Here is a 21874-nt window from a genome sequence, read left to right on the forward strand (position 1 = left end):
TAATAATAATTTAAAAACCCAGTAATACCAAGTGTGAGAGCAATGGGGAGCAATTGGAACTCACACGCTGCTGATGAGAATGTAAAAAGATACACCTCCTTTGGAAAAGTTGAGCGGTTTCTTAGAGAGTTAAACATGTACCTACCATACAATTCAGTAGTCCCCTCCTAAGTATTTATTTACCCAAGCGACATGAAAACTTATGTTCATACAAGAGCCTAAAAGTGAATGTTTACAGCAGTTCCATTCATAATTGTCCCAAACTGCAAACAATCCTATGTCCTTGGGTTGCTGAGTAATAAAGTATGGTTCACGCATACTGTGGAATACTAGTCGGCAATGAAGAGGAACATAGATGCCTCTCACACCGCTAAGTGAAGGAAGCCAGACCCAAAACGCTACACACCGCAGGACTGCATTTCTACGACACTCTGGAAAAGGCAAAATCATAGTGACAGGGGACAGGTTAGTGGTGGCTGGGGCAAGGGGTGGGGAGGGTTTGGCTACAAAGAGGCAGCCCAGGGTTTGGGGAGGGGAGAGAATGTTCTGTGCCTTGTTTGTGTGGTGGTACAACAACTCTAGGCATCGTCAAAACTCAGCTGTACACGCCAAAATGTGATTTTTATTGATATAAATTAAAAAATTTTAAAGTAAATAAGTATGTGATTTGTAAAAGTGGGGCAAAAATCAGCAAAGTGCTGTTATTTTGAAGGGAAAGATGACTTGTTGGTGAGATCAGAAGTTTCGTGGAGGAGAGAGGGCTTTCCTGGTGAAGGGATCACAGACCGGTGGAATCTGGCCGAGCAGCGCAGCGCTGGGCATGCTGGGTCCACCTGAGCGCTGGGAAGGACGCACCGTGCCGTTCGTGGGACACCTAGGACACCAAGGAGGAGAGGCCCTGCCAGTGGGGCCTGTGGACATGGGTTACAATAGGAAACGACCCCCAGTTGCGGGGGTGGAGGTGGGAGGATTAAAACTTTCGAGAAGGAGGCAAAAAAAAAAAAAAAAAGGCATCGTCAAGACAGAAAGGATGGAGACAAAAAGGGCAACGCCACCGCGCACTGGGTGTGGGAGTCGGTGTCAGGGCCGCCTGAGAAAGGGCACCCTATTGACAGCTTCACATTTCCCCCGAGGCGGGCCTCCCTGGGACTCGCAGGTCTGGACCCCAAAACGGAGCTTTCAGGGGGTAGCAGGACCCACGTGTCCAGACGGGTCTCGGCAAGGAGGGAGCCCGGGGACCGCGTGGGAGCCGAGGTTCCGCGTGGGATCCGGGGGACGGCGTGGGAGCCGACGTACGCGTGGGAGCCGGGACACGGCGTGGGAGTTCGGGGACCCTGTGGCAGCCGCGCAAGCTGGCTGAGCTGGGGTGAAAGAGACGCTTGGAGCGACCACACACCCCCCCGGCTGCTCTCCCCGCACCCCGCCCCTTTCTCCTCCTCCCCCATCCCTCCCCACAGGCTCCGCCCAGGACCCGCCCCCACTTCTGCCGAGACCCCGCCTCCCTCAGCCAAGTCCAATCGGCAGCCCGCCGCCACCACGGGCCCTCAGCTCTCTGCTGCTCCTCCCACGCCTGAACTTCCCGAAGGACAGCCGAGCGGCCCAATGAGCTCCCGGGACGTCCGGAGCGGGCGGCCGGAGGGCCAATTCGAAAGCGGCGCGGGCAGGAAAGGCGGGCCTCCGTGACGGACGGGGAGGAGGTGCTAGGCTGTTTGCTGGTTGCTAGCTGCGGCTGCTCGCCCGGCCTCCCGGCCGTTTCATTGTCACCGGGCTTCGGAGTCAGCGCCGGGGCCGGGGCCGTGAAGTCGCCGGCCCAAAGCCTGGGCCCCGCCCGTCCTAGCCTGGAGGGCCCCACGCACCCCTCGCCGTTCGGTCCCGCAGGCCCCGAGTCCCAGGCCCGACCCGCGCAGGTGAGGGGATCCCTGTGCAGGTGGGGTTGCCCTCGCAGTTAAGGGGGGTCCAGGGCCTGCGCAGATGATGGGCCCGCGCAGCTGAGGGGGTTCCTGGACCGCGCAGGGAGGGGCATCCCGGGCTGCGCAGGTGAGGTGGAACGTGCAAGTGAGTGGGGCCTTGTTCCGATGAGGGCGTCCCCGCGCAGGTGAGGTGATCCTGGGCCCGCCCAGATGCGGAGGCCAGCGCAAGTGAGGGGGTCTGGCCCTCACACAGGTGAGGGGGTCCACGCAGGTGACCCGGGGGGGGTCCTTATGCAGGTAAAGGGGTCTGCCCAGATGAGGGGGAGGGTGCAGGTGAGAGCCCCTTGGTGCCCCCGCACAGGTGAGGAGGGGCTCATGCCCCAGGGCCGTTGAGCTCCTCCTGCCTTCGCAGGAGGATGGGGTGGAGACCAGTCAGCAGTCCGGTCTCACCACCTTGAGCCAAACCGCAGAGAGATGGGAAGCTGCCGGGCAGAGAAGCTGCCTGGGTTCCTGGGACAGCCCATCTTGAGGGGTCCAGGCAGAGGCGCTGGACACCCCCCTTCAGGTCCTGGGAGGGACACCTCTATATGCAAGGTGAGGTCTGGCCTGGAGGTTTCCACGGAGAGGCTGTGTTTACCATCCCAGAGCCCTGCACGCTCCTCCTCGAGTGGGCCAGCCTGGGTCCAGCTGGGTGTGGCCAGTGCCTGGAGGAGAGGAGGGTGTTAAATTTCACCCCCACGACCCGACCGGAAATGCATAACTGAGGACACTGGCCTGGTGAGTGGCAGGGACAGCCTCTGCCCTCACGCTGGAGAGTAGGGGCCAAAGCCTCTGCTGTGGGTGTTGGGACTGAAGGAGGCTGCAGCGCTGGCCTTGGGTGACGATGGTGTGTGCCCGCTGGCCCACTAGAGTCCTCCGTGGCACAGAGGGCTGTGCTCATTCCTCTGGTCACTCCTGGTGCCGGCTCACCCCCTCTTGTTACCTGAACACCTGCCACGTGCCGGGTTCTGCGGCTGCATGGTCCCCACCCTCATGGACCTTACATTCTTACGAGGGCATCAGGCAGTGCACAGACCAACCTGTGTGGGCAGGTGGTCAAGTGAAGAAGAATGAAGCAGGATGAGGGATGAAGAGTGATGGCGACAGGCAGCCGTCTGAGTGAAAGGGGGCCTTGTGACATCCCAGGGAAGGGTCTCAAGCAGATTGAGGAGGGAAAAGGGAGGCAGTGAGGAGGTCACAGAGATCAGGGTCAGGTCTGAGGGGCATTAGGCATGTGGACTTTATTCTCCCTGCCTGGGAGCCCTCGGAGGGTCTTCACTGGGGGCACAGCCTGATCCGAGATCCGGTTCAGAAAGATCAGCTGTGGCTGCCGTGCGGGGAGGGGCTGGGCCGGCCAGGCAGGGCCGGAGGAGGGCTGCTGCGGTTGTCCAGTTTGAGGAGATGGGGGCTCAGATGGGGGTTGTGGAGGGAAGGGACTGACAGGGAAGGGGCACCGGCTGGGTTGCTGAGGGCCAGGTGTGGAGGTGAGGGAGAGGATGTCAGGATGAGACCTGGATCTTCGGTCTGAGCCGGTTTCAGAAAATGCCCGCCAGCGAGGGGCGCTGGAGGCGGTAGTCAGGAGTCCGTTTGGGTCTGAGGTGCCAGGGGCTCTGTGGTTAGCTAAATTGGGAACTAGGGGACAGGGGGGCGGGAGGTATGCCTGTGGGAACCGGCAGCCCATGGATGGTGTTTGAAGCCAGGAGGCCAGAGGCGGTCCCCCAGGATGAAGAGAGAGGCCCAGGGCTGAGCAGTCGGAAGAGGAAGGGCCAGCACGGGACGCTGCAGAGGCGGCCAACCTAGGAGGGGAGGAGGGGAACCTGGACACGAGAGCAGATGCCGCATCCCAGGAGCTTGTGGATATTCTGGGTGGTTCTGAGGGGATGGAGGGGGTTCTGTGGTCAGATAAGTTTGGGGGCCCTAACAAACCCCAGTTAGAATATCGCCTGTGGGGTGCTCACCACGCGCCAGCCTCACAGCCGTCTTGTCTGAGCCTCATGATGACCCCTGGGGAGGCACTTTTAAAGGCCCATTTTACAGATGAGGAACATGGGGCCCAGGCGGGTGGAGTACCTGTCACGGGGCGGGGGCTCACAGCCATGACTGCTGCAGCCCCCGGCCACCCCCAGCAGTGCCCCTCCGGGGATGGTCATCTTGACCCCAGGAGGACCTCCTTTTGCCGTTCATGCTCGGGGTCCCACTCTGCCACTCGCTTCTGCTCCTAATGAAGAGATGGCCACCCAGTGAGGAGGGTGGTGGGCGTGGCAGGCTTCTGGGGAGCTGGGTGGCAGGCAAACTCAGGCGCCCTGGGCCCCTGCGGCCGGGCCAGAGGTTATGTGTGCGCACCTGGTTCCTCGGAGGACACCTCCTCGCATCCCTTCTTCCCTGCTCAGGGCCTACTTGTCCACCACGAAAGGCTCCAGGGCCCTCAGCGGCCCCTTCGGCCCTCCCGAGGGCAGCCCAGAAAGCATGGACCTGAGTCTGACAGGCCTCCCTCCGCCCATGTCCCGGCGTCCCAACAGTGCCTCCACCGCCAAGCCCATCGCCCGCTCCATCTCCATGGTCACTGGCAGCGAGCCAAGGAGGAAGATGCTGGTGAGTGTTAGGGCTGGGCCTCAGGTCCAGGGGTGTCCAGGGCCCCCTACCTCGGGGTGGCGTCTGACTCCTGGGTAAGCTCCACACCTCAGCAGGCACCTTCATGTCCATCATCCCATGCATCCCTGGGGCCGCCCCGGGGCAGGAAGGACTCCGGCTTGTAGACCAGGGAGCTGACTCACCAAGAGGTCAAGACTGGGGTCAGCTGGCCCCGGGCAGAGCCTAGATCCTGCCAGCACCAAGCCTCTGTCCCTCCTGTTCCAGCAACATTGGATTTGTGTGATTCCTCTGTAAACGGGGTTGATGTGTGGGGAAGGAGGAGCTCCTGGTGGCCTTGAGATACCAGGCAGGGCAGGGCAGGCGGGCAGCAGGATGGCCGCGGGAGCTGCGGGACGAGAGCTGCAGGGGGGAGTGAGTGGCCAGGCTCGTTGGTTAGAAGGCGATGAGGAGGATGGTCAGCCTTTGCTGCGGCGCCCGGGCGGGCCTCACGCGCTTCCTCTCGGACCTTCCGTCTGCCAGGGGTGAGGAGCTCCCACTTCGTGTGAGAGGCCGAGGACCTGCCCCCGCTCAGCAGGTCAAACCCAGGACCCCCATGCTGCTCCCCTGCCCATCTGTCTACGTGTGACCCAGGAGAGCCTCTCTCTAAATCTGTGTCCAAGCCTGGCCTGGTGCTGCGTGGACTGGCAAGGGTCTGAAACCTTGGCCACATGGTTGGTTGCTTCCCTCCTTTTGGCAGGAGGCCCCAGGGCCCGGAGGCTCCCGGGCCGTCAGCAACCTTCGCAGATCTAACAGTGCCACTCAGGTCAACCAGCCACAAGCCAACCAGGCATGGCCTGGCCCCCTCAGGTAACCTCTGACCCCTCAGGTACCCCCGGCCTGCTCTCTCCTCCCTCTGTTAGCCCTTCTCCCAGCTTCACTGGCGTGAGCGCTGGCTGGACGGGGGGCCAGCCCGGGGCAGGGCAGGCGGGACGAGTCTTGGCCCGTCATTTCCTGCGCAGAGATGTGGACCTCAAGGCCACCATCCCCCTGCCTGCTCCTCTTCCTTGTCCTTGCTGTGCTTTCCCTGTGGGTGTTGTGGTGGCCACAGGACAGGTGTGAGCACCTCTTCCAGGTGCGGTTGTCAGATCGGGGCTGAGAAATGATATTTTATGCTGTGGGCTGGGGAGCAGGAGTCCCCACCGGTGACCTGGTCCCTCCTGTCCCCTCGTAAGATGACCCCCGTCTGGGTTCCTGGAGTCGGGCTCCCGGGGCCCAGTGACTATCCCTGCTTGCCATCCTCTCTGCGACATAGGCCGGAAGAGCCCCCGGACTTCCTGACACTCTTTGAGGGCAGCCCCGGTGGGAGAAAGAGGCCTGCCAGTCTGAGCAAAGCTTCCAGCGAGAAGGGAGCCACGTGGAATGTCCTGGTGAGGCTGCAGCTGAGCTGAGCGGACAGGACGTCACGCGGCCCGTGTTCGTTGGGAGTGACGCCTGGTTCCGGCTTTGTTCTCGCTGCCCCTGCAGGGTGGGCCAGCAGGGGATGGGGGGCATCAGTGTTAGTTAGCCAGCTTTGACCACAGCGGTCAATGTGAGGAGGAGCAGCAAAGAATGTCCCAGCCCTTGGGCCATCCCACCGCTCCCCATGTGTGCGTGGGGCAGTGGGGGCAGGGCAGGGGCCCTGTGTCAGTGGCGTGTGCAGCGAGGTCACAGGCTGTCGTCTGTGTGCAGGATGACCAGCCCAGGGCCTTCACCTTGCCACCCGATGCCCAGAGTCCTGGCACCCTCGACGTGCTGGTGGGCCCGCGGAGGAGAGAGTGCACGGTGCCCCTGGCCCCCAACTTTACTGCCAACAACAGGTGCGCCGGCTGCAGGGCCACACGGCCCCGCCTACCCAGAGCTCCCGGGGGTGGCCGCTTTGTCTTATTTGTGTCTGGACCAGGGTGCCTCGGAACATTGCTGTGGGCAGGTTGCTTAACCCTCCTGGGCCCCAGGATCCTCATTTATACCAAGGGTATAATGGTTGTGTTTGCCTCCCAGAGTCAGGAGGATTGAGGAATCCAAGATGTGAACCTCAGAGCAGAACCTGCTCAAGAGACGTTGTTGATGTTTGGGGCACACTTTTGTTTTTCCCGGAGTTAAAAATGATCTCTTGTTTTCCTCCTTGGTTTGTTGTCTGTGTGTGGGTCACGTCTTCTCCCAGACTTGACAAGAGTACCTTAGAACTCCCCTCCAGCAGGCCAGCAGGTGCCCTGCCCGTCCACCTTCCTCCAGAGAAACTTCTTGGAGCCCTGTCTTCTCTCGCCTGGGTCCGAGCTGGCCGCCCTCCGCTACCCCCTCCCTCCTGGTAGGCCCTCCGTTTCCTCCATCTCTAGGGGAGCACATCCTCCCGTAGATTCCTCAGGAAGAATGTGTGGGAGGTAAAGTTTCTAAGACCACATGTGCCTGAACATGCCGTGACCGTTCCACCGACTGAGAGTTTGGCTGGCGCTGAGTTCTAGATTGGAAAGCTTTCCTGACATCTTGAAGCAATTGCTCAGTTTCCGTGGAGAGCTGTTGTGAATTCACTGCCTTCCTGATCCCCAGTCCTTTCACGTGTCTGTTTTCCTCCCTCTAGAAGCAGTTTGAGTCATCTTTTCATTTCTCTGTTGTGGAAGCTCCCAGGGCCAGGCCTTAGACGTGGTCCTTTCACTCATCACACTGGGCTTTGGTGGCTGGTCCATGTGCACACTTGTGCTGTTTGGTTCTAGGAAATTTCCTCTTGTCATTTCTTTGACAGTTTTCTCCCTTTTCTTTTTCCCGTTCTTTTTGCGACTGCTGTTATTTGCATGTTGGGCCTCCTGGGTTGATTCTACAAAGTTGGCGTCTTCCCTTCTTTTCTTTCTCTTTAGCTTTGGGATCTGCTTTCTGATAGATGCACCTAACTGTGTCTTTCAACCCTATGCTCACTTTGTTTCTTCTCCTGCAGCTCCTCTTGTTCTCGAACGTCTCTCCATCCTTCCTCTTTCGTAGCATCTTGTTCTTGTTTCATCTCTCACGTGTTTGAGGACTCCACGCAGAGGCGGCTGGAGCTGCCTGCACTGGCTCACGAGACTGACTGTCCTCCTCTGCCCGGCTCTGGTTCCAGGGTGTCTGAAATCAGCCACGGTGGGAATATTGTCACTGACATTGGCAGATGCTGCAGATAAGAGCTTTTCTCTCTAGAGACTTGGCTGTTAAAGATTTATCAGCACAGCCTGACACTGAGTGTAGATTTGTTGAAATGTCCTGTTCTTTGCTTGGCCTTATTTCCATCATATTCTGTTTGTTGACCTTTCACATGTGGGTCTTTCCCAAATGTCTGGAATACTGGCTCTGTCAGAATTTAAGAGGGAGGCCCTAAAAGTTGCCTGGAGGCTTCACTTTGAGGTGATTGTGTGGGGACAAGGCTGCTGTGCTGGGGGCTCCCCACCTGTCTGCGTCTGGGACTTTTCTGTGGGGCTGCCCAGTCTCTCCAGGGAGAGATCCTCCTGTCTCCCCCGCGGGGTTATTTGAGGGCCACCAGTTCTGCGGACCAGCAGGAAAGGGATGGGGGTGTCCTGGTCCAGTGCACAGACTTTCACCTGGAGACCTAGCTGCTTGTCTTCTGCAGGAGGAGGGGCGGGGCAGGCTGGGCTTGGTGCCTGATGCTCAGAGTGAGGAAGGGGGTGCAGGCGCAGCTGCTGCTTTGGAAGAGCCAGGTGCCCTTGCTTCCTGCACCTCCCTGGATTGTGGGGTGCAGACCAGCCTCCTCGTGGCCCCTGCGGCACCCAGGTTTCCCCTCACTCACTTTGCGAGTCAGTCGCCACTGGGCCCTCTGTTCCTCGTCCTCAAGAACTTTGTGGACATCTCTTTGCCACTGTCTCGTCTTCTCATCCTTGTGTGTTTGTACATTTTTTATTCCTTCTAGCGGGTTTGAGAGGGGCAGAGAGAAGACAGTGTGTATTCCATCCATCACGTGTAACTGGCAGGGGGAGGTCCTTTCTCTGTTGACTGGTCTGTGACCGTTCCCTCACCCTGTCGCAGGCATGTCCGAAGTCAGGGGCCGCAGTTTTCACCCTCAAACCTCGGGTTCTGCTCGGTGGAATGCCCTGGTGGAGTTTTCCCAGGTCCGAAGAAGGGCCCCACCGGCAGGGACACTGAGACGACGCCACAGTGAGCCCTGGCATCAACAGCGTGACTCGGGGTTCTTTCTCAGAGCCTGACCCCCCTGCCCCGGTCTCTCCTGGCAGGAGCAACAAGGGCGCCGTGGGCAACTGCGTCACCACCATGGTGCACAACCACTACACCCCCTCGGAGAAGGTGCCGCCCCCCAAGAGCTCCAACCACATGGCTCCCTCCCTCAAGTAAGGCCCTGGCTCCAGCCTTGCACGGTGCATGACCTGGGCCACACAGGCGGGCCCGGGCTCACTCCAGCCTGAGGTCCTGCGGAGGAAGCCGCAGCCACCCCCTGAGTCTCCGGTCCCCAGCTAAGACCAAAGCCAACGGGGATCTCGAGCAGGGCTGAGCTGAGCTGAGCAGAGCAGCCCCTAGTCCGTCACCCCCACGTCCACTGCATGGTGTGCTCAGGTCAGGGACAGCCCATGGGTGTCTTGAGTCACCATCTGGCTCTGGGATCCTGTGACATTTGAGACCTTTCTGCTGTTTTAAATGCCGTGCCCATTAACCCTGGGTGCCACCAGACGGGCCCTGGTGGGGGCGGAGTAGGTGACCCTGGCGATGACCAGCAAGTCAGAACGGGGAACAGGACCTGTGGGTGCCTCCTCCCAGGCCCAAGGCCCCAGGACCAGGCTGAGGCAGCTCCCCAGGCTTCGGGCAGAGCCGTCCCCCAGGGGCCAGGAGAGGGGGGCCCTGTCAGGAGACTGTGAGCCTTTCTCTGCCCTCCCGGTCAGCAACATCATCAAGGCAGCCACAGACGAGGGCGAGGGCAGCAGCCTCGGGAAGCCGCAGAAGAACGCGGCCCGTAGCAACCACACGGTCCAGAACAACTCAGGGGGCACCGCCGGCCAGCTCAGACGGAAGGAGGTGACCGAGGAGGAGGCTGAGAGGTGACCGCAGCCGGGGCTGGGAGGAGGCCTGAGGTACCAGTGAGAGAAATTTCCATTTAAGAGTTGTTTTAAGATATGTAGGCTGAAAAGACCACACGTACAATTCTTTTTATATAAAACGTCAAGAAAGGCAAATCTGCAGAAACAGAAAGGAGAGCGGTGGCTGCCTGGGGCCAGGGGAGTGCTTTGGGTGGCGATGGAAACGTTCTCAAACCGGATCATGCTGGCGGTCGTACAACTCTGTAAAGTTACTAAAAATCATTGAATCGTATACTCAAAATGGGTGAATTTTATAAGTACGTAAACCATACCTCAGTAAATCTGTTCGTTAAAAAAACGTTAAGCAGAAAGAAGATATAAAACTGAAAAACTCCAAACAACTGATGGAGCCGCCCCTAGAATCTTGCCCCAGGGGAGCGCAGAGGGTGGGCATGGTGGGATCTTCTGCTGCAGCCCCAGGTCTGTGACGTTGTGCCCCGTCAGGAACCGCTTAGCGATCAGAGGCTGGGCTTTGAGAGCCTCACCTGGCTGAGCAGTCACCACTGCTGTCCCAGTAGAGCTTGGGACTGGGCCCTGGAAGCGGGCAAGCGGGACGAGCTGGGTGAGGCCCGGGTGTCCCCACCAGGGCTCCCCTCTGCGTGCATGTCCCATGGCCGGTGACTGCTCACGTCCTAGATGGTCCATTAGCACCTTTGCTGAGTGAATCAACAGTGTCCCTGAGAGCCAAGGTGAAGGCTTTGGGTTTAACCCGCTTTACTGAGTATAATTTACGTACAACAAGACACGCCCCCTTTAGGGCACAGGTCTATGAGTTTGATGCACGTGCAGACGGAACGATGTCACCCCCTGGGATCCCCTCGCACACCTCTCACCCAGCCCCTTCCGTCCGAGACCCTGGCCACACCAGCCTGTGCCCTGCAGCTTGCCTTCCCTAGCAGGCCCTGACTAGAGCACCGGCCTGTGGCCTTCCGTGCCTGGCCTGCAGAGTCCCTGGTTTGTTGCTGTTTGTCTGTGACTAATGTCGCTGTCAGGAGCACACAGTGCTCACCCATAGGTGGTGGGCCTTTGGGTTACTTTCTGTTTCTAGCAATTGTGCACAACCTGTGCGGATGAGCGTCTCCATTTCCCTGGGGAACGCTGGCACCTGAAGAAGGGCCACGTGCACAGCCGCCGGCTTCTCTGCCTGCCGGGCCTTCTGGAGACCCGGGGAGGGACGCCTTGGCTCAGCCGCCTCCATCCTGAGCCCCACTTTCTGGCAGGTTTATCCACCAGGTGAACCAGGCCGCCATCACCATCCAGCGCTGGTACCGACATCAAGTGCAACGGCGCCGAGCCGGAGCCGCCCGCCTGGAGCACCTGCTGGTGTCCAAGCAAGAGGTCAGCGTGTGTGTGTGAGCCACACCCTGAGGGGGCGGGCAAGAATCCCAGGGGTCCAGCTATATGGCAGGGTTTCTCGGACCAGTGGGGTTGAACCTAGAACTGCCCCATGGGTCCCCCCCATCTGGGGGCCCAGTTTCCTCCCTCCTGAGTCACTCGGTCAGCAGGGCCTGGGTGCCAGGTCACCCCTGCTGAAAGGTGGGGTGGGTTTCTGGCTGGGATGCAAAGCCATCTCCCACCTGCAGGAGCTGCTGGCCACCTGGGAGAGGGGGGCTTGTCCTCTGTGGGGCAGAGAAATGGCAGGATGGGGCAACCCCATCTTCCCAGTGAAACCCACCATGGCTCGGCTTCTGCAGGGGCAGCAGCAGCGGCTAGGAGAGGGGACCCTCCTGGACCAGCACCAACAGAAAGAGGTGGCCAGGAGGAAGGCCCGGGAGGAGAAGGCACGCCAGGCCCGGAGGGCAGCCATCCAGGTGAGGGGTGACCTGAGCCACATGGGGAGCCCGGTGCTAAGGCAGGACCCCCATGTGCCGAGAGCACCACTGTGCTCCTGGGGGCCCCGCCGCCCCCTTCCCTGAGCTCCTGGGTGTGGGGCCTTGGACAGCACGGCTTGGGGAGGACAAGGGGCCGCCTTCTCCCCTGGGCGGGGTTGCCCACAGGTGCTCCCCACGGCAGGAACTGCAGCAGAAGCGAGCCCAGAAGTCAGGTAACGCTGACCGTGGGCTGCTGAAGCGGCCGGGGGAGACAGGGAAGGCCCAGACCACCCAGGAGCCAACCCTGAGGCCGGGGAGCGCCGCCCAGCAGACCCGCAAGGCCAATAACACTGGTGAGCAGGTCCGAGAGCCCGGAGGCTGCCCTGCCGCCTGCCCACCTCTGCCTCCGGCTCTGTGTGCAGACACCCTGGGTATGGTGACCCCAGGTGCAGCCATCCCTGAAGGCGGACACCCCCATGCCCAGACCTCCCCATCCCCTTCCCTCAGGGAGGCCCGTGGCTGAGAAGGAGGTGTGGCCTCTGCCAGTGTCCTCTGGCCCCCTGTGCCACTGCCCCGTTTGTGGCTTCCACCCGTGGAGGAGGGGCGTCGTTCTCAGCAGACGCCAGGCCCTGCTCCTCCACCTCTGCCCCAGTTACTCTGGAGCTGGACACAGGGTCCCTACAGAGCAGCTGCACCAGCTACCTGACCTCTCGCCCCAGGAGGTCAGGGATCTCCATTGTCCCCGCTGTTCCATGAGGTCCACTGTGGCACGTGCTGTCCCAGGCCTGCACCCCCCTTCCCTGGCTTCTTCCCAAGGGCTCCCCCACGTTCGCTGCCCCCAGGTGGGCTGACGCTGCGTTCCATTGTGCAGGGGCTGGCCTCCGCACCGCGGGCCCGGAGGACCCCTGCCAGCCTGCCCACGACTCGTCGCCAGAGCCCAGGCAGCTTCCAGAGGACAAGCCTCAGGTCTCGGCACAGCCCTTCCTGCCCTCCCTGCCCGGCTTCAGCTCTGGGGTGCATCTGTGCCGGGGTGGCTTGCGTTTGCCCTTTCCCTGCCCCTCCCTGGCTGTGGGGTCACTCACACCAGGAAAGGCCACCCAGGATGGGTCTTGTCGCTCCAGCGGAGGGCTGGGGTCTCAATGGTTGCTCTGGAATCCCACTGGGTCTTCATGGACACTGGGGTGGGGCCTGTGCAGGCCCACAGAAGAGAGCTGGAAGCTCAGAGGTTAGGTGTTGGCCAACGCTGCCAGCCTGAGGGACGAGGAGGCCAGGCCCGGACCCATCTCACCCGGCCGCCCTTTTTGTTTCCCTGGAGGTGGGTTGGGGGGCAAACCCAGTCCCTGTGGCTGAGCGGGCAGGCACCCGTGTGGAGGAAGTCTCACCCCGGCCTCCCCCCCACCATTCTCTGGTGGTCTCTGCCTCTAATGGCCCATCTGCTGCAGGATGCCAGCTTCCAGGACGTGGCTGGCGAGGGCCTGGAAGCTTTGGGCCCTGCTGGGAGCAGGGCCAAGTCCAGGGCAACCCTGGACGAGCTGCTGGACACGCTGAAGCTGCTGGAGCAGGAGCCTGAGCCGCTGCCCCACCCCCAGGCCTACCACAAGGACAAATACGCCTGGACCGACGAGGTGACCGTGGGCCTTGCCACTGTCCACGCGGGTCACAGGGGCACTTTGGGGGCCAGGGAAGTCCACCGGGCTCCTCCCTGCTCTAGTCAGGATGCTAACGAGGGCCAGATGGGACCTTGTTGAACCCCCTTGTCATCCCCAGGCTCACTAAGGTTTAGGACCCCCAGAATAACCCAGGGGTGGAGGTGGGGTGGGCACCACCTCTCTGCCAGTGGTGCCCCCAGGTGATGGATGCCCTGCCAGGGTCTGGGCAGCCTGAGAGGCCCTCCCTCGGACCAGGCTCTCTCCTGCCCCAGGGGGCCCTGAGCAGCTGCTGGAAGGCCAGCCCAGAGTCTTCCGCTGCCGCGACTGCCCCTAATGCTGCGCCCCCTCCCCCCGCAGGAGGACGATTCCAGCTCCCTGACAGCTGACAACCTGGAGAAATTTGGAAAGCTGAGTGTGGCCGCTTGCCCCCGCGAGGATGGGACCCTGCTTTCAGAGGCCAAGCTGCAGAGTATCATGAGCTTCCTGGATGAGATGGAGAAGTCTGGGCAGGGCCTGCCGGCCTCGGCCCCCCAGGTGTGGAGGGGTCTCCAGGGAGGGACGGCAGGTCATCACTAGGTGACCAGGGCCTGCCTGACGCAGCCGCGTCCCCAGGGGCCCATGCCGGAGGAGGGGCTGGGGCGCCTGGAACCTGCGTCCGAGGTCAGCACGTCGGTGATGCGGCTGCAGCTGGAGGTGGAGGAGAAGAAGCAGGCGATGGTGCTGTTGCAGAGGGCGCTGGTAACGTCGCCACCAGCACTGCCTCCGTCCCCATGTCCCCAGCTGGAGCGAGTCCCCGGCCTGCCCCCTGAGGGCCTCATCTCTGTCTCATCTCCCACACCCCCCGCAGGCACAGCAGCGCGACCTCACCATCCGGCGGGTCAAAGAGACGGAGAAGGAGCTGGGTCGGCAGCTGCGGCAGCAGAAGGAGCACTACGAGGCCACCGTACAGCGGCACCTGTCCTTCATCGACCAGGTGGTGCTGCCTGGGAGGCGGGGCTTGAGGGCAGGGCTGTCAGGACCTGAGCAGTCAGGGAGGAGAACGGGACTGGGTTCCAGACCAGCTCGGGCCTCATGGAGATTTCTGGAGCCATTGGCCTCCCCTGTGGGTCTCCTTCTCCTTCTGTAGAAACGGGCAGCATCTTCCCCTGTGGGGACCAGGGCTGGTCCAGTGCACACCAGCCCCACTGGGTGCTGCTCACCAGCCTCCAGCGATGCTCCCCACAGCCGTAATCCTCCCCCCACCCATGGCCGTGCTCCCCAGCCCAGCATGGTGGGCGGGCAGCAGGAGCAGGTGGGCAGAGCACATCCAGGGTGGGGTCCAGACGTGTGGGATCACTCAGAGGACCGGTTGGTCCTCTGGGGGCCTGGTGGGAGGCGTCCAGCAGGACACACACTGAACTTTCCTGTGTGTTCCAGACTGTCCATGTCCCGGGGAGGCCACTCCTGGTCTGCTGGGGCTGGTGGGGCAGCCAGAGCTCCCTTGACAGGGTGGTGGAAGCTTCATGCCCACGCTGTGTTCAGTCAAGCCCCCCCGTCGGGTCCTTTTCTGAGGAAAACTCTGGTGCGGGGTCTGTGAAGAGAGGAAGGAGCCCAGAGGAACCGAGTGGCCTCCCGTGATCATTAGCGACACTCTGCTTAGTGGTCATAGGTGTCTCCAAATTGGGGGTCTGCCTGGAGCCCTCAGTGAGGCTGGGTGCCATCCTGGGGCTTCACAGAGACCCCTTGGCAGGCAACGGGCAGGCCCTTCTCCACAGGCCAGGTGACGGGGTCGAAAGAATGACCCCCATTCCAGGAAGCTCCTGATGTGGCCACAGTGGGCGGCTGGTAGCCAAGGCACCGTCCCTGCCTGAGCTCCGCTGACACCAGCCAGGTCTCAGGGGGCTTGAGGGCCGGGGGCAGCTGCAGCCCCTTGTCCACGTGTGCACACCCTCCCTGACCCAGGGTCCCGCACAGACCCAGGAGCAGCGGAGTGTTTTGGGATTTGGTGCGCTGGCCCCCCGGGTGAGGGGAGGCGGGGTCTCCTGGCCTCACGGGGCAGCAGCTTCACCTCCGCCCCTGGTCGCAGTTGATCGAAGACAAGAAGGCTCTGGGTGAGAAGTGTGAGGCCCTGGTGGCCGAGCTGAAGCAGAGGGACCAGAGGCTCAAGGACAAGGAGGCCCAGATGCAGGAGCAGCACGAGCTGGTGAGCCCCTCGCCCTCCTGACACCTGACCCCAGGCCTGGTGTGCCTGCAAGCCCTGTGCGAGGGACCCCAGGACAGGTGGCCCCCGGAGCCTCATTCCCCGACCTCCGAGCTGCTTCCCGCAAGCCCGGCAAGTGGCAGACCCCGGGACAGGGGCTGAGGGACTCGCATGACCCTTCCCATGTCACAGATGAGGAGGTGGGGTTCAGAGGAGGTGACCGAGGACATGCCGCAGCTCTGGTCCCTGGTCAGAGGGACGCCACTTACTACTCCCGGCTTCCGTCAGACAACAACCGCAGCCCCTGGTGCTTCCTGCTTTGCCCGAGGTCACTGTTGAAAGGCCGCCTCCTGAAACCCAGGGGATGGCCAGAAGGGGGCTGTCATTTGCATCTTCCCGCTTTGCACAGCTCCTCTATTGACTCCTGTTTCCTTGCTGGTAGGAGATTAAGAAACTCAAAGAACTCATGAGCGCCACCGAAAAAGTTCGCAGGGAAAAGTGGATCAATGAGAAGACCCGGAAGATCAAGGAGATCACGGTTAAAGGTGGGTGCCGCTGTGCCCAGAGCCGCCACTCGGGTGGAGTAATCGCGGGGGTCTCGAGTGAGAACAATAGTTCCAATTACACACGTGGCAGAGAGGCTTCCTGGGAAGCAGTGAGACTCAGGGATGCGGCCCAGCTGGCTCGAGGCCGGGAGGAGCAAGGGAGGCTGGCGGCACACGAGCTTGGCCACAGACCAGCATCCAGACAGAGGGCCTGGTCCGGTGGGGGGGCCTCACCTTCCCTTGGCCGGGCTCCCCTTGCCGGGTCTCCTGGTCTCCTCCAGCTTCCAGGGGAGCAAGCCAGGTGGGGGTTCGGGGTGGGGGCCACCTGCTGGCAGCACAGTCGCTCCTCCCCCACTCGGAGAGCCTTCTGAGGGCTGATGGGGCAGCCCCAGCTGTGTCTGCCCATGCCCGGCCCTCCTGCCCCAGGACACCCTCCTCTCCAGTGACCCCCCTTCTCCAGGGGGAGACCCAACAGGCCAGAGCACCAAGGAGGGAGCCTCGGTGCAGTGGGCAGGGAGAGATGCCGTGGGCACTGGTGGACTCAGCTGTGCTTTGGGCTGGAGCCCATGGGGTGGGGTGTCCTCTGTCCGGACTGCAGCCCTGGTGTCATGGTGGGCAGAGGTCGGGGGTCCCCCACAGTACAGAGGGGCGAGGGGCAGCGCCCCTGCAGTGGTGGAGGAGGGTCCCTGCAGCACGGTCTCCCTCCACGCCCCCCAGGCCTGGAGCCTGAGATCCAGAAGCTGATCGCCAAGCACAAGCAGGAGGTGAAGAAGCTAAAGAGCCTGCACGCGGTGGAGCTGCTGCAGGCGGACGAGCGCGCGGCCCAGCGCTACGGACGCCAGGCGGAGGAGCTCCGCGAGCACCTGGAGCGGGAGAAGGAGGCGCTGGGCCGTCAGGAGTGGGAGCGTGCTCAGCAGCGGTGAGGGTCCCAGCCCTCTGGGGACGTGGAGGGTGGGGGTGAGGCCTGGGGTGTGCGCAGACCCCCCAGAGCAAACAGCACTTCCTCCGCAGTGGCCTCCCTCGGAGGACAGAGAAAATGGGGGGGGGTGTAGGACACCGAGGGATGCAGCTGTACTGGGCAGTTCAGTTCTGAGGGACGTGCCCGGGTGGCGGCTGGGGTGGACGGGGCGGGGACTCCAGCGCTCCGGCGGCCCCCACCCCCAGCGGGTCCTGTGTCCGCAGCTTCGAGCAGCACCTGGAGCAGGAGCAGCGGGCCCTGCAGCAGCAGCGGCGGCGGCTCTACAACGAGGTGGCCGAGGAGAAGGAGCGGCTGGGCCAGCAGGCTGCCAGGTACCGCGGGGAGGGGCCCAGCCCGGCCCAGCCCCGCCCAGCCCCGCCCACCCCGCCTTACAGAACTGGCCTCTGCTCACCTGCAGGCAGCGGGCGGAGCTGGACGAGCTGAGGCGGCAGCTGGAGGAGAGCAGCTCGGCAGGGGGCCGGGCCTTGAGGGCTGAGTTTGAGAAGGGGAGAGAGGAGCAGGAGCGCCGGCATCAGGTCAGCCCCGCCCCGTCCCGCCCGGGCCCCGCCCCTCCAGGCCAGCCCAGCAGCAAAGCACCCACACCACCTGTGGAGAGGGGCCACCACCAGGAGCAGCGCCCACCTGCCAGGGTGGCAGCCGCTTGGAGTGCTACGCTGAGCCTGGGTTCACACGACGGGACTCCCCAGCTAGCTCACCACAGACCCTCAGCTTGACCGCAGGCCCCGTCCAGGCTCTTGCAGACACTGCCCTGGGTGGGGAGCAGCCAGCGGGGGCTGCTATCACACTGTCACTTGCCCCCAGATGGAACTGAAGGCCCTGAAAGACCAGCTGGAGGTGGAGAAACAGATGTGGGAGGCCAACTCCGCCAAGAAGGAGGTGGGAGGCCGGTGAAGTTGGGGCAGGGGGTGGGGTCTTCCTTCCCTCTCTCCCCTCCTGCCCGGCACCCCAGGCTTCAAAGCTGGCTTGTAGGCTCCACCTCTGTGGCCTCCCCTCGGGCACATGTGGGTTCTGGCTGCCCAGGGCTGGCGGTGTGATTCTGACCGTACTTGAGTGAGCTTCCAGGTGGGCTCGGGAGAGACCAGGGGGCTGGAGCGGACCCCACTTGATGGTGGCGGGCGTTCCTCACCCTCTCCTCACCCAGGTAGCTGCTCTCAAAGTTGACAGGCTGACCTGCAGCCAGTGTAAGGGGCCCACGCAGGAGCAGGCTTTTCCTTGTCCTCTCATGCCTTTTACCAGGTGGGCTGTGTCACCTCTCCTGTCCTGGAAGAAGGCTGTGGTGGAGAGGCACCCGGGGTCACACAAGGCATCAGCCTGGGGACAAAGCCTGAGCAGTGGCCCAGCAGCCGTGCTATCCCCCACCCCCAGCCACACATGGAGGGGTCCCCATATCTGTGGGATATGTTCCCAGGCTGTTTGCCGAGTTAAAGGGCGTGGCATGTTAAACCTGATGGCAGTTTCCAGGTTGCCTTCCAAGAGGCTGCCCCACTGATGCTCTCGCACCCAGGTGGGGCCCTCAGCAACCAGATGAGGTCCTTTCTTTTATCAGGAGGGTCAGTTTGGCAGTAGACGCGGTCTCTGTGGTCTTAGTCCCGGGTCTCTGAGTGGGGAGAAGCACCAGGCTGTGCTAATGGTTCCCACTCAAGCCCCTGCTGTGTCCCACGCTGGGTCCTGATGACAGGATGTGGCCTCCACCCCTGAGGACAGGTGGGGCCTGGGGTAGTGCGAGGCCTCTCCTTCCCTGCCATCAGGGCATTCCCAAGAGTCCATGTGGCCATCCCTCGGCCTCCTCCGCCAACCTCAGCCGGCCCCCCAAACCCTCTGGGCCTCCCCTGCAGGAAGCGTGGCTGCTGAACCGGGAACGGGAGCTGAAGGAAGAGATCCGGAGAGGCCGGGACAAGGAGATCGAGCTGGTCATCCACCGGCTGGAGGCCGACATGACGCTGGCCAGGGAGGAGAACGAGCGGGCCGCTGAGAGCCGGTGAGGCCCCGAGAACCCCGGAGCGAGGCCCAGAGACTGGCAATGGGGCTGCCTCTGACCCTGCTTCTCCCACCACCAGGGTCAAACGCCTCCGGGATAAGTACGAGGCGGAGCTCTCAGAGCTGGAACAGTCGGAGCGGAAGCTCCAGGAACGGTGTGCAGAGCTGAAGGGGCGCCTTGGGGAGGCCGAGGGGGAGAATGTGCGTCTGCAGGGCCTGGTGCGGCAGAAGGAGAAGGAGCTGGCGGATGTGAAGGCGGTGAGCGGGCGGGATGGGTGGCTGACCGCCAGCCCCCAGCCCCTGCCGTCCGCTCACGCCGTCCCTGTCCTCCCCGCCCGCCACCCCAGGTAAATGAGCAGCTGGCTGGCGAGCGCAGCAGCTTGGCCCAGGTCCTTCGCCAGGAGTTCGCTGACCGGCTGGCAGCTTCCGAGGAGGAGAACCGGCAGGTCAGGGCCGAGCTGGCCGAGCTGCGGGCCCGCCAGCGGCTGGAGCTGGAGCAGCTCACGCGGGAGAAGCAGGCGGAGCTGGAGGAGGTTCACGGGAGGTGGGCTGCAGGGCTGACTGGGGTCCCGGGGAGCACAGGGCTGGGGGAGGCAGGCGGGACCCTGTGGCTCCAAAGAGGACGCTGGGCCCAGGAAGGCGAGCAGGCTGCGCGCCCTCCTTCCAGCTTCCTGCTTCCTGCTTCCTGCTTCCTGCCGATGCAGAACTGGGCCGCATCAGCCGTGGCTGCTCCAGGCTGTGTTTGAGGCTCTGTCGTCCTCTATGTGGTGCTTCGCCCCAGAGCCTGGGAAGAAGCCCAGCCAACCCCAGCCAGGGCGGGTGCCCTATGTGTGGGTGTCCGGAGAGGAGCTCCTCGGCCCTTAGCCCCCTGGGCCTGGGTGGAGTGGGTGCTATGCAAAAAGGGTGGACACCCTCCACCCCCTACTCCCCCCGCCGCCAGGGGTCCCTTAGTCCTTCCCTGGTCCCTACCTGCCTGCCCTCCGTGGGTGCTCTGCGATGCAGGTGTGTGGTGGGGGCTTCTCATCCTCCTCTCAGCAGGGAGCCCTTCCCAAGGGGCATGGATTCACATGGGGTCAGCCGTGGGGTCACAGATCCTGTCATTGGCTTCTCCAGGCGGCCCAGTGCCGCAGTCAGCAGGGCTGGGACAAGGTGGGCAGGAGTGGCCCCTCCTGCTCTTCGGGGGATGGAGACCCCCCACCGGCCACCCTGCTGCACTCAGAGCTGCAGGCTGGCGTGAGGGTCTGGCAGGGGCATCGCACAGAGGCCCACTGCACACTCCCCCGCAGGGTGAAGCTGGCCCTGGCAAAGAAGGAGGAGGCGGTGAGCAGCCTCCGGAAGCAGCACGAGGTGGGTCCCCACGGCCGGCCTTCCTGGGGGAGCGGGGGTGGCTCAGGCCTGACCAGGATGGACGGCCTGTTGCAGGCCGCGATGAAGAGGGCCGACCACCTGGAGGAGCTGCTGGAGCAGCGCAGGCGGCCGTTCCCGAGTGCCAAGTGACCGCTGACAGCAGCAGGCTGAGGGCGCCTGGCAGGAGGTGCTCTGGCCGCCCCTCAGGTGGAGCACCGAGGCTACGTCGTAACAGTAAAGAGGTGTCTTTTAATACTTTGTGTGACCCTGACTTGTCTCTCCTGGGCTGGGGCCTGGGGTGGCGGGGCTGGAGGCTGCTCAGGGCCAGGTGTGAGGTGACCCGACCTAGCTTTGCTCTTGGCCTGCCCCCCATGTTCCCTGCCTGGCCCTGCGGTTCCCCGACTCAGGCCCCAGTCCCTGAGCAGAGAGTGGCCCTGTGTTCCAGCCTGGGCCTGGACGAGCCCCAGGATGCTTGTGCCCCCTCGCCGCACCCCTCACCCCTGGGGAAGGAGGTCTGAGCCTCCTCCCCGACCCCTGCACAGGCTGCTGTGTGTCCCCTCCCTGGTTAGAGAACTGGCCAGCCTCCCTGAGGGCCTCTCCTTCCTTCCCCCACTCAGGACACCCCCTGGAGGTGACAACCCGGAACCTGTGAGAAATGGGCACTGGACAGGCCCTGCCCATGAGGAGGGTGGAGGCCCATCCTCAAAGGTCTGGGCAGGGGAGCGAGAGGGCAGTGGAGGGGACGCTCCCCCTCTGGGAACTCTCCTCCCCCGCCCTCCCACCAGGCACTCTGTCGCTGCTGCTGCCCTGGCCAAGGGTGCTGGGACCAGGCCGCTGGGGAGAGCTGGCGCTGGCCAGGACAGCCCTCCTAATGGCCCAGGCGCCACCCTACTTGTGGGAACGCGCAGGGCTGGCCCTAGTGGAGGTGGAGCCCCTCCTGCGCCCTTGAAAGGCCCTGAGGCTTGGCCTCTCGCTAGCGTGAGTCCCGGCAGCGGTCACTCTCAGTCTCAACCACCAGGAGGGCAGAGGTGGACGCCCCATGGGCCTGAAGCAGCTCACAGGAGCGCTGACCTGCAGGCCCTCCCGGCACCCCCATCCCCTGCTTTGGGGCACTGGGGGCTCAGTTTCCTCATCTGCACAGGACGGCTTCTTCCTTCATGCCAGAGCTGATCGCTCGCAGAACCCCAGGCCAGAGCTGGATACAGCAGTGAGACGAGCAGGGCCGCTCTGGGCCTGACCCCTCCTAAGTGGAGTGCCTGGCCTGGTCCCTGGGCAGAGCACATGTGTGCCATCCATGTTCCCTCCCTTATGGGGCCGTCTCATCACCATGAGATGACCGGGCAGAGAGCAGGCCTTGCAGCCCCTCCAGCTCCAACTGGGGCTCCCAGTCCTGGGGCTCGAGGTGAGCAGGGGGTTTGCTTAGTCACCCACAGCGCTCCTGGCCCCCGCCTGTCTCCCCTTGGGACAGCTTTGCTCCTGGAGCCCTTCCCACTGGGCCTGGAGCCCCTCCCAGCTCCCCACCCACTTCAGCCAACCAGCTGTCTCTGCCGGCTGTTCTAAGAGCCAGGCTGGCCATTTGAGGCATTCCTCCTGAGTCCCAGAAAAGAGGTGGGGAGGGGCTGGGCCCTAGGGGCAAGGTCTTGGAGTGAGCTTTGCCAGGGGAGGGGCGGTGGGTCACCAGCTCAGCAGGCTGCGGGCTTCAGATGCTGGGCCTGCTCGACCCTCCCTGAGCTGCGCGGAAGCAGAGGGAGCTGGCTGCTCACTG

At 63.0% G+C, this 21874-nt stretch overlaps 1 protein-coding gene across 1 annotated transcript; it reads left to right on the forward strand.

Annotated features, from left to right (window-relative positions):
• Positions 1-1602: 1602 nt before the first annotated feature.
• CEP131 (centrosomal protein 131) lies at positions 1603-20350 on the forward strand. The gene is made up of 27 exons (XM_061176950.1): positions 1603-1679; positions 1803-1907; positions 4340-4541; positions 5278-5387; positions 5833-5947; positions 6249-6376; positions 8768-8881; positions 9428-9583; positions 10843-10960; positions 11317-11433; positions 11636-11786; positions 12305-12399; positions 12876-13058; positions 13440-13616; positions 13695-13820; positions 13930-14055; positions 15148-15264; positions 15704-15806; positions 16524-16725; positions 16989-17096; positions 17183-17300; positions 17587-17661; positions 18621-18763; positions 18843-19020; positions 19110-19306; positions 20049-20109; positions 20185-20350. The coding sequence occupies exons 1-27, from the start codon at positions 1603-1605 to the stop codon at positions 20257-20259; spliced, it is 3477 nt and encodes a 1158-aa protein (XP_061032933.1). The 3' UTR covers positions 20260-20350.
• The last annotated feature ends 1524 nt before the right edge of the window (positions 20351-21874 follow it).

This window comes from Eubalaena glacialis, chromosome 19 (assembly GCF_028564815.1).
Source record: "Eubalaena glacialis isolate mEubGla1 chromosome 19, mEubGla1.1.hap2.+ XY, whole genome shotgun sequence".
Taxonomy (NCBI): domain Eukaryota; kingdom Metazoa; phylum Chordata; class Mammalia; order Artiodactyla; family Balaenidae; genus Eubalaena; species Eubalaena glacialis.